This window comes from Ochlerotatus camptorhynchus, unplaced genomic scaffold, assembly GCF_037179485.1.
Source record: "Ochlerotatus camptorhynchus isolate MF236.1 unplaced genomic scaffold, CSIRO-AGI_Acam_v1.1 ptg000091l, whole genome shotgun sequence".
NCBI classification, from domain to species: domain Eukaryota; kingdom Metazoa; phylum Arthropoda; class Insecta; order Diptera; family Culicidae; genus Ochlerotatus; species Ochlerotatus camptorhynchus.
This window is the reverse complement of record NW_027040581.1, coordinates 2,618,864-2,631,308: the sequence shown is the minus strand read 5'-3', so window position 1 is coordinate 2,631,308 and position 12,445 is coordinate 2,618,864. Positions and strand designations below refer to the sequence as shown.

The following is a 12,445-nucleotide window of genomic DNA, read 5'->3' as shown; positions in this document are numbered from 1 at the left end:
AAGCTCTGCTAGAATTTCGAGAATTTCGGGGGAGATTCAGGGAGCTTTGTAGATGGGAATATGTATTGTAAAAATTCAAGTGATGGTCTGAGATCTTAGTCAAATCTTGGGGAACAGTTCAGCAATCTTTGATAAAACTAGTTGTAGTTTGTGTGATTCCAAAACCATTCAATAGCATTTAATGGGCCACAAGGCACCAGGCCTCGGATCGAAAGTCGGTTTTTCAAGCGATACACACTTAATTCAGATCACCGAAGTCGATAGGAATTTACCAGGTTTTTGAACAGCAGAACAAGTCGGTAAAATTTTCAAATGACCGTTACACGTGAGAAATCAAGAAAATTTATAAATTTTATTTTTCATCAATAAATGGGGTAAACCGAGCAAATTCTGTATAAGTTCAGAATAAATTTTCTAATAATTGGATTTTTCACTGATTTTTAAACTTTTACCGAACAGTTCTGTAGTTTAAAATTTACCGAACGATATAGGCCTGGATTAGTGTGCATGAATACCTTTCGTTTTAAGAAGGGTTAAAAATTTATCTCAATTTTTGTTTTGCAAACTATACTACGATTTCACCAAATATAACTAACGAGCGAATCCTTTAAAAATTATAAAAAAGGGCCGAGTTGAAAAGTTAATAACATTTGAAATTTTATGTTTTCAGTGAAATCATTTGTTTTCTGAAAATTCGGTACAACAACACCAGCACACAAGAATAAAAATCGCGCTTCTTCGGCGACAAAAACGCTGCAGACAGCAAATCGAAAGCGAACGCAAAAGTAACGCTGCAAAAACGCGCCAACCAACGCGGCGGTTTGAGCACTTCCGTAAACCGCCATGCATTTAAAACGCGCCCCAAAAACGCGCCAGTTTGGGGGGACCTTAAACCGTTTGAAATAGGGGTTTTGATCTAATTTCCGTCGTACTAAGCACAACCCGTGCTTTATCACTCTTTTTTGAACGAGTTTAAACAAAAAGTGGAATATTTCTGTTTAGGATGACTTCTAAATTTATTCACCTTTCCATAGGTACCGTTGCATTTTATAATTATTCACAAATTGTTGAGATATTGTTTAAAATCTAATACTGCTTCTTGCTTCTAAATTCGTTCTACGAGTTTCAATTCCGTCCTAACGCATTGAAACGCCATTAGATTTTCTTCGTCCTACGGATAAACGTAGAAAAAGGGGATTCGCTAGGAGCGCTTCTTTTGTTTTGAGAACAATGAGCGTAAATATTAATACAATGCGCTCTAATAGGATTTATGTTGTAGCTAATGAACTAACGCATCGGAACAAACCTATTATTGATTTGTACACGGTGAAATCATTGATATTATTGATCTTTTCTGATCGATGGAACGGAAATGGGCGATTACGACAAAGTAGTGCTCTACCCTACAAGAAATTGTAGTTCTCTGCTAGCGCCTTGAAAACATGTTCCGTTGTCCGAGTAAAACTCAGTAGGGGAACGAACCACGACGTGCGATGAAACGGCGCACTGCCATGATGCACGATTCCGTCGATAAACTGTGCAGGGCACGAATAGTGATGCAGGTAAATAGGGCTACCCATCTTTTCACCTGACTTCTACCTACTTTCACCAATACAGGTCCGAAGTAATCTAATCCGACGTAGGTAAATGGTTGGACGAACGGAAGTGGTGACATTGCGGGAGGACTGGGCATGGCTTTTCTCAGTCGACAAATCATGCAGGTCTTCGACACCTTCGCGATCAGTGCACGAAGCTTGGCGATGTCGAAACGTTGACGCATTTCGTTGGTTACGGTCTCTCGGTTGGTGTGGCGGAAACGGCGGTGGTACCAGTCTGTAAGAAGAAAAGAAATAAGGTGTTGCCTGGGAAGGATGGCGGGGTACTTAACTTCGGTCGGTGCAAAGGATGCGGCACCGATTCGACCACACTCGTCGAGATATGGCCAGTTCTTGTAAATTGAACTTGACTTGGCAATACGGTCGTGTCGCGCTTCGGGAGACCCTTGTGACCCAGTAAGAGTGGTGATTTCTTCTGGGAAGGCTTCAGCTTGGGCTACCTTCCATAGTGCTTCTTCTGAACGTTTTAATTCGTGCTGATCGAAGACATCACATCTTTTACGGCGCAGGTTGTTGATGAATCGGAACACGAAAGCCATTGTTCGCTGTAGCGTCGTCCACCGGCTGGATCAGGATACGTCAATTAACTGAGGAGTTGTGTAATGAGTGTAACTTGATCGAAGTTCTTCTTTAGTTGGACTGGCCTGGTGGGTTGGTGAAGAAACGCCGGACCACAAAACCATGGATTAGTTGGTAGGAAGTTGGGGCCATTCTTTCACTTGGTAGCGAGGTCGGCAGTGTTCATTTCAGAGGGGACCCATCGTCACTCGCGTGCGTCAGTTGCTGTGATAATTTCACCGATGCGAACGGCGACGAATTTGTTGTAACGACGATGGTCTGATCGTATCCAGGCTAGTACTGTACTGGAGTCACTCCAAAGAACTCGTCGACTTATTTATTTATTTATTTATTTATTATAATCTTAATTCATCTGACTTTTGGTTGTCTTAATGAATAATCTAAGTTTAAAAGGATGCTTAGTCAATCTATACATTCAGGACATTCTTCTGATAAAAACAGTTAACGGTACATTAAAATCGAAGCAAGCATAAGCATCATTAAACGCATTAGCCACGGCGCGGATAGGCTCATTCATCCCATACTGTCGGTTACGAGTCGCAAGATGAACGAAGTTACGTTGTCTCATTACTCTCTCAGGTGCGTAGAAGTAGAGCTGCCGAAGTAGTTGTGGGGAGTCAATTTCACCGATAATAATCTTAGCGGCAAAGACAGCTTGAGCATTACGTCGTCTTGTTTCCAGGGTATCAATCCCAAGCAGGCGGCAGCGGTCCCCGTATGAAGGCAAGTTAGATGCATCACGCCAGGGTAGATGACGTAGCGCGTAACGAACAAACTTCCTTTGTACACTCTCAAACCTTGCAATCCAGCAGGCCTGATAAGGGCACCAAACGACAGCACTGAACTCCAAAATAGAGCGGACCAATGAACAATACAATGCCCGCAGGCACAGCGGGTCACGAAAGTCTTCGGAAAGTGGCCGGAGATGAAATAATCAAATCTGATCGGTTTCTTCTTACGGTAGAAGGATATCACATTGCACTTATTGATGCTAAGCGTCAAGTAGTTACGGGAGCACCAGCTTTGCATATGATCCACAATCTGTTGCAAATCCTCACAATCAGCGATGCTATTGATGATCATGTACATTTTAACGTCGTCGGCGTAGAATAGTCGGCATCCAGGTGGCAGTAGACGAGAAAGCTCATTGATAAACAACGAAAACAAAAGCGGTCCCAGATTACTTCCTTGTGGAACACCGGAGATGTTCGTGAATACTTCAGATTGCGAGGCGCCAATCTTAACGCAGAGCGAGCGGTCTGTGAGATAAGACGTGAACCATGAAATCATGGAGTCAGAAACGCCAAGTTTTTCAAGTTTGCCCAGTAATATGCAGTGGTCAACTCGATCAAATGCAGCCTTCAGATCAGTGTAAACGGCGTCGACTTGTCCACCAGAATCCATGGTCCGAACGCAAAGTGACACGAATTCAGTCAAGTTTGTCGTAACTGACCGCTTTGGATAGAATCCATGCTGAGCCGTGGAAATGTAGTTTTTGCAGGAACTGAAAAGTGCCTCGTTGATGATAATCTCGAACACTTTGGAACAGCAGCATAACGATGTAATCCCTCTGTAGTTCTGGACATTCCTTTTGTCACCTTTGTTGTGCACTGGGAACATGTACGAAAATTTCCATGCCTCAGGAAATTTGCACTCCTGCAAAGACAAGTTGAACAACTTTGCCAAGGGAGTGAGTAGCGATTCAGAGCACAGCTTTAGGACGGACGAGGGAATCCCATCCGGACCAACAGCATACGAGAGTTTCAACCTTTGAATAGCCAATTCAACAGTATGCTCATCGATTTGGAATGAACGAAAATCAAACGCATCTCTTGGAGTATCGCGGGTTGCTATTCCAACTTGGTTAGGTGATGCCGACATATCATTAAAAGAACTCATGAAATGTTGAGCGAAGAGACGACACTTTTCTGTTTCAGAGCTGGCGGATTGTTCACCGAGATGAACTGATAAAGGCAAACCGACTTCGTTCTTTTTTGAGTTAACAAACGACCAGAAACGCTTTGGGTTCCTGCGAAGGGATGCCTGTGTACGGAGCACATATCGGCGGTACAAGTATCGGTTGTATTTCCTATAATTATTACTGCTACGGTTGAACTCTTGCTTCGTGATGTATGAACGATTTCGGCAGTATCTTCGTAACGCTTTGGCCCTGTACCGTTTCAATCGACGCAGATGACCATTAGACCATGCGGGCTTTGGCGCAGGTCGTGAAAGAGGAACAAATTCAGCCAAGATATCGCAAATAGTTTGCCTGAAGTAATTGACGGCATCGTCAACACAGTCAGCTAATTCTATTGGTCGCCAGTCGACCCTGGAGATAGCAGCGCTAAGTTCAGCATAATCAGCTCGTCTAAAATCGAAGGTACGAGAATCGTCGGTGCGCGCCTCAAAAACGACCTGCGGCGGAAGTTGCATCATTACATCCAGAGCAGGGTGGTCAGGATCTAGTGTGGTCAGAGGTTCAACAGCCTTCGAAACAACACATGCTGGAGTTGCAGCTTCGTTCGACAGAACAAGGTCTAGGAAGCGAGCATTTCTGTTCGATATACCATTGAGCTGCGTGAGGCTATGCAGAGAGAAGCCATCGATAAGCGCCGAGCTTGCAGACATCAAAGCAGTTTGAGGCTCAACTTGCATAGACCCATCGTCTGAGTTCCTCCATTGGAGAGCAGGCTGGTTGTAATCTCCAAGCAGTAGAGCAAAATCATTGAATCCCAAGTTAGCAACAATGGCACCGATGGAATCCACGTGGTCTTGTATGCTGCTGCTATCGTTACGACGATCCGGTGGTAGGTATATTACGCCCACGCTGACAACTCGGCTCGGCATAGTCACTCTAACCCACAGTTGCTCCAAACCATCGCTGACGGGTGAAGGGTCGATATAGCTGTTCCAACGGGTAGAAACCGCAATCAAAACACCACCTCCGCGGGTCTTCGCACTATTAGAGCCATTTCTATCAGTGCGATATACAGCAAAGGTGTCCCCGAATAGTTGCGCACTGTATATACGGTCGTCGAGCCAGGTCTCGGTCAGCACTATGACGTCATAATCGCACTCGCTTGCGACAATGGATGGAAGCCAATAGTACGCTATGCAAGCGTAGGCAGAATCACTGGCATCGACGAATACATGGAGCTCTAGCTGATCGAAATTGTCCGGAAATGGCGTTTGAAAGTAGCACCGAGGAATTCGCAAGGTATCCAGTTGGGGAAAATAACCAATCCACTGTCGCCAACGATCGTACAATTCCTCGTTCACCGCTTCATCCCAATCGATTCCTGTTGCCTGTTTGTACGATACAAAACCCATTGGATCAAATAAACTCATGACGACTTTCAGTACTTCGCGTTTTGTTGGGATGTGGGCTTCGTTGAGCATTGGTTGCAAGTCATCGCGCATTGCAAAGGTATAGGCGAAGACGTCTTCTTTGGGAATCCCCCTCATGCCGAGCACGGATTTGGTTGTTTACGCCCGTATAAGAGAGAGATCCTTCGAGACTTCTGCATCCGCTTCTCCGATTCCCCTCAGCAGTTCTTCTTCATTGGATAGGAAATTCCGTATTTCGAATCCGCTTCGTGGATCGACCTAAAGCTGTCCAAGTAGTTGTCCACGTAGTGATGGTCCTTGATGGCGGAAGCTAAACGGGGATACTGCTGAGCGAATTCTTCAGCGTTCAAGTTCTTCACGAACTGTGCAACAATCTAGCATCCGCAGCGGTGAACAGTCCGCCGAAATCTAAATTTGATGTTGTGATTTCGCTGATAATGATTCCTCAACTTGCTGTCGTTTTGGTCGTTTAATGGTTAAAATATCAAAATTGAGAGCAAACAAATCTTCGTGTGACATCACATGGAAAACTATTTCTGCTATCAGTGAGAGCAAACTGAAAACTCAATTTGATATCAATTTTTCCTGTTGACAACAAAACAAGTATTCAATTTGATGTTATGCTAAGGCAAACCCGCAACAACATATTTTTGAAGAGCAAATGTATAGCAAAATGAAAACAAAATTTGTCGAGCATGAGCATGAGCATGATTGACCGCCCACGGTTGCTTTATTGTCAGACCAGCTGTAATTACACAGAGAACAAATAGACGATGCTTGAGACTAGCAATCATCCTCAATGTGTAAAACCTGGTGATCTCAAACTAGGCAATAGCAGCGTCGGCCGCGCCCGAACACAGGTCAAGAAAGGAATGGGTAGGAATGTGTTGACGTGACACTCGCTTTGATGGAAGCCGAGAACACCTCTGCACTTCCACGAGGAATCACAGGGATGTTGGGTAAGAGGGTAGGGTTTGCAGCAGGGTTCGTTTTGGTAAACGATAAGCTGAATTGATGTCCTAACGATCATATAACCCGAAGGAGCTTGGGATTGAACCCACGGTCTTCTGCTCAGTAAGCAAAAACGTTTGCTACTAGGCAGACGAGCTCCTTTTTAATCATCGAGTTGCTGTTAGGGATGGTCCATTAATTATTTCACGCAAATTTGGCCCGTTTTCAACCGCCTCCTCCCCCCTTTGTCACATTTTTTGTATGAACCTTATTTTTTTTTGTGTGGCTCGTCACAGTTTTCAAAACCCCCCTCCCCCCTAAATGTGTGACAACATTAATAGACGACCCCTTATTACCATGTAGTCATGTTAACAAATAAAACGATTGACAAATCTTGAATGTGGATGGGCTTGAAATTAGACTCATGATGTTCTACTCAGTAAGTAAAACCGGTTGCTCTAAGGCCACCGAGCCCCTCATATCACATTATAGTGTTACTCAAGTTTTTATAACTATGCAAACCCGGCATCGACGACAGCGAAAAGTTTTACAAAATACACGATAAATAAACGATCTTACCATACATTTTTAATATGAAAGGACCTGGGACCGCGTTTTTCTGCTCAGTAAGTAAGCTACTGCAACCGACGATCTTTGAAATCCTAAAACTAAAAGCTACGAACGAGTACTTAGGCCTTCATTAAGATCCACTTTCACGTGATGTTCAATGTTTCGATTTTCTCTTTACGCATGGTTAAGGCAATCATAACACGCTATGATCGACGTGACAATTGTTTAAGACCTGGTTAAACAAGCTATTCAAATGAAATTACGTTCTAGAACTTCACTTGGCATGTAATGAACAACAGAAATACGCGATAGTTCATATTTTTTTAGCGGTTGATGGTTAATTTTAAATATACTAACGGTACTGCCTACGGCGACTACGACGGCGATTACGACAGCGACAACAGCGAATTTGTAACTTACCATTTGTCTAGGATATAACATTTTTGCCCGGCACCTCCACTGGTTCTTCATGTCCGCTATCTGTCACTGTTTGCAAAAATACCTAATAGGAATTGCGTTTGTTGTAATACTTCCTACATTGCCATGGTCATCTGGGAGGAGGGTCGCATCTAGTGCTTTCCCCAGGAACCGTTCACGGCCACCAGCTACCGCCCGTCTAGTCTTGGGCGTATCCAGCAAGGCATCCTTCAGCTTACTCACAATCTCCGACATTCAATGCAAATCGCAGGCACACTTACGCTAGTTACAAAAAAAAAATATACCCGTGCAAAGAAACGGATCCAATAAACGTCACTCCCGTGAAAGCACACCCGTCGTCATCGAACGGCAAAAAAAAGGAATCGGTGGGCAATTTTGTGATACGGATTTTCAAAATCAACCGGGAATGCACGAATTTCACCACACCCAACTGCGAAACACGTTCAGAAGCACTTTTGGTACACTTTCGTTCGAAAACACTTAATTTTTCTCAAAAATAGTTGCGAGTGAACCAACATCATCTAAACTTAAAATTCAGTAAAATGAAAACAAAATTTGTCAATTACATAAACCGAAATCAAATTAGGATTTCAGTTTGATGTTGATATCAAAACTTGATTTCAATATGCTTTCATTTTGATGCTGGACTTTGCTCGGGAGGCTTCTTCACAATAAATGTTCTTTGAAGATCTGTTCTGGATGCAGGTCGTGCAAACGGCCTTCGAAAGATTTTAACCGGATTGGCATAAGGCAGTAAAAACACATCGATCAACGAAAAAAAAATGAACTTTGGCACATGCTTTTAAACTGTTTTAAAAACCAACTTTTCAATTCACGAAAGGAAAAAAAATTTCTGCGCGGCCTACTTCGATCTCCGCAAATAATGTTTATTGTTTTTCATGCATATGAAAACATACTTTTTAGTCAAGAAAATCCTTTCCAATGCACAAATCATATAAATATTGCGTGAAATTAAAGTTCAAAATTTTTACTAAAAGTTGATGTTCTACGATTTAGGTCAATTGCAAATTGCGTCCAATTTCAGAAAAGTTGTAATTGTTGAAAGCAGTAGGCGTTCAGATCAAAGTAACAATCAAAGCAATCTTGTAATAAACTAGCAAATAAAAAATTCACTTCTATTTCAACCACTGGAAGGATTAGTTCGATTTACTGCCTATTCCAATAGTTTATGGACCCAGAAAAAAATTCTTCAAAATGTCTACCGGAGGTGGTGATAATGGCGTATATTCATCTATTTTCTGGAAACGAAATCGGAAGCTGAAGTTGATTTGACAAGTTTCGTGCCCTAGCTGAGGGACACACAGAGTCCAAGATAAAAGTTCTTCGCAGCGACAATGGTAAGGAATACACTAATAGATCCTTTCAGAAACGACTTGCTCTCTGTTGACAGAAATTTTCTTTGCGCGTCTCTATCAACGTCTCTGGAACAGGCCGCATCTATATTGAAATATTGAAACATGAAATCTTCTTGATTTTGCGTCAATATGTTCATCAATATTTTCGTCATTAATATGATTGTCCATACTGTTGACAATATGTTTAGCCGTGTGGTGCTTGCTTTAAACAACACTGGTAGAAGGTCTCCCCCAAAACTGCTCGACCAAAACGAAAAACTGATATGCTTCGTCCAAGCGTTTTTTCTCTTTGCCATCTGCAGTTGAAGCGTTCGCTCAAGTTTCAACGCCTGTCCTAAGCTCGTGTCAATTTTTCTTTATCTCCATCAAACCAGATTGAAATTGCTTTCAGCCGAAATCCGAATCCATTGCCAAGGAAAATATTATGAATCATCATAATTTGTTTTTTTTTTCCGCACACGCATTGAACAAAATCCATTCCTCACATTTTATGCGTCATTTATCGCTGCTACCGCCAACTGCGATCGCCCGGAAAATGCTTCCCGCCAATTTACCCAAAGCGTCATAAAATCCATCAGCTTTTTCGGACTCCCAGCCTGCTTCGATTTCGAATTTGAATATGTTCGCTCGCAAAGGAACGACCGAACGGAAGGACTTTTTTATGGCTATTCACCGATTTTGGGTTTCCCACACCTTTCTCAGAGAGAGAGAGAGACCGTGGCCAGCCGACCGGTCGGCCGTGTGTTTTGTAAGAAGCGATGATGATTTATTTTTATTGATACGAGCCTTCGTCGGAGCGAAGCGAAATATTTAATGGTTTTCTCGCCGCTTTTACGGTTCGTTAGCAATTTCTCTCTTTCCCGAGGAAGGAGGAGTAAGTTAAATTGCAGGATTTATGAACGTGCGTTCGGATGTTATTTTATTCGGTGCTGAACGGTGATAACGCAGATTTCTTTGAGGAATATCCCGGATTTTACTTATGTGAACTTTTGCTTTTCTTTGCCGTTTCAGGTTCAAAACGGACTCCGGCTGCCCCTGGCTGGGCTGGCACCGCCCCGGGTGCTGATGTGCAGCGCTTCGATGGGTGCCGAGGGTTCCGTCACGTTGCAGCTGCGTGAAGCTGTCCAGGCGCCGGACGCCGGAACTTCCCTGGAGCACGGTGGACTGACGATCGGCTACCCGGACCCGGAGATGCTAGCCGACATGCTTGGTTCGTTTCAGAGTGCCTCGGCGGGAGCTGCTGGGCTGGGCTCAGATCAGCCGTCGGCCTCGTCCGGTGTAGCCATCGGCAACACTGCGTTCGATCTCATCCAGGACAGCAGCAGTAGCAACTGTAGCAACAGCCGGCAGTCCGTGTCCGGGCTGGACCCGGTCGCCGAGCAGCACTGCATTGCCAGCGCCCTGCTGGCCAAGGCGTCTTCACCCACCGGAAGTAGTAGCAGCAGTAGTAGCGGCAGCAGTAGTAGTAGTGCCAACAGTAGTAGCAATGGCAATGCGAACGGCAGCAGTAGTTTGACGCACAGCGGGATCAAGAGTGAGATCGGTAAGTGGAATTTGATACTACTTGTGCGAGTTTATACCCAGCCTACTGTAGGCTGCCTATTGTGTTTCACTTCGAATTTCACTACTCCTGTCGCTTTTCGGTGTAGAGGAAGACCAAAACACCCTGGATCGATTGACGTTTTTTACTACTCTCGCTTGGTTGTCGTGCGGGAAATTATGTTTGTATTCGTACACTCATGCTCTACCGTTGTCTCTCTCACAGAACACAAACGGCAGAACAACATTCGAGCAAAAAGAAAATTATCAAATAACTATCATATGACAATGAGTTATTTCGTTCTAATTCTTCAATTTTGTGTAAATCAAACCATTTCTGATCAGAATTGCTGTTACTACTTGCTGTTTTCAGAATTCACACAACAGTATCGTATGAAGTAGACTGACATATGATATTTTGGTTTGGAACTGTACTTTGATAGTTTGTTTTGCAAATATCGGAAACAAAATCAGTCAATCAAAGAAAATGCATCAACTACGGCAACCGCTTACAGCACTGTTCTCGACATATCAATTAAATAAATTTAGTAAACCCAACCTTCAATCGAAGGTAAAACCTAAATTAGAATTCTTTGTCCTCCCACTTGCGCTCTATTCAGCAACAATTTCCCGAACAAACTGTTGCCACAGCTAATGCCAAACTCTACCCGCTCACGTAGCTATATCAAAAGCCCAGAACTCATTTTAACGATAAATAAACATGCACACGGAGCTTTCGGAATCGGATTAATACTAATACCACCAGGGCAGAACACAAAAAAAATCCCTTTACCTATCGAAGCAACAGTTCTTCCCACCCTCGTCCGCTTTCCCAACGACGACGACGACGACTACAATAAATACAGGAACTACACAGTCGAAACTCGGTCGGATGGGACGGCGGAAACTTAACTAGCTTGTGGATTGCAACATAAAATAAAAGCCATTCAGTTCGGATCCGGCCGTCGGTTCATTCCGGCTGCAGGCGGTCATGTTGGTGGGGGGGAAGGGAACCCACTCGATTCCAATATAAACCGTAAATATATTTTCAACGAGAACGAACAAAACACACGTCCGAATCGAAATAGGGAGAGAGAGAGAGAAAGAGAGACCGTTCGTTGTGGGTTGGTGGTTTTTGCAGCCGAAGCGGTCGGTTCCGGTAAGAATTCGACGGATGGCTGGGCGGATGGGCGGTGGATGGGTCGGATTGCATTATTCCATTGCGCTAAACTAAAACTGCATCACAGTCAGTGTTCTGAGAGTTCTAGAATGTGCCGTTTGCAATTCCAAAGTCGATTCCAAACGGGATATGGAGCTAATTTGCGTTTGCAAAGTTGCGGGATGGGCTGTCGGTGTGCGGAAAGCGAGATGTTCAACCCCGGAATCATTATTGTCCGGAAAATGATTGGGTACATAGAAAAGTTTTCGGTGCCATTCTTAAGCTATGCAAGAATTTATAAAAGTTCAAACCAGGATGATATTTCTTTGATTCCGTTGAGTCTAGGTAGGGAAGGGAACGGCTTAATCAGGGGGCGACTGTTTTCATCAGTTGAGGGAAAATGGGTCTAAAACTCCTGCATTTTGCTCGTTATCATAAATTGTCATGATGGGAAGACAAACTCTGACTATCAGTAAATTAGTGTAATTTTGAAGATTTATCAATTTCATCATGAGCCAATTACCAGGGGCTGAAGAAATGCGCCTGCTTGCACCCTAAGCGATTCTTCCATTTGTTTAGCCCGCGCAGAGAAGAAACTCTTGATCAGCACTGGCAGGGTTGCCAACATTTTTTTCAAAAATAACTGGCAAAATGCAAATGGAAGAAAACTGAATCCTCGTAAAAAATTATTTTCTTGCAAACATGCAAATTTTTGAACTTTTCAAAAATGTGCTTTTTTAAATTTTCTTGTTTTGGTAAGACCATAGAGGTAACTCTAAGACCAGAAGGTCCCGAAAATACGTGCTCAACTTTTTGGCTCAGCTCTGGTACTATCTTCGGTCCCAAGCTAATCGATGCACCCCTCG

The 12,445-nt window shown here is 43.5% G+C and overlaps 1 protein-coding gene across 2 annotated transcripts in view; it reads left to right on the top strand.

Moving 5' to 3' along the window:
* The window catches only part of LOC135698607 (mucin-5AC), a 438,207-nt gene that overhangs the window by 232,825 nt on the left and 192,937 nt on the right, over positions 1 to 12,445 (top strand). For both annotated transcript variants that reach the window (XM_065218651.1, XM_065218652.1), the window contains exon 2: positions 9,893 to 10,424. In XM_065218651.1, coding sequence (XP_065074723.1) covers positions 9,893 to 10,424 — 532 coding nt within the window. The remainder of the gene's footprint in view (positions 1 to 9,892; positions 10,425 to 12,445) is intronic.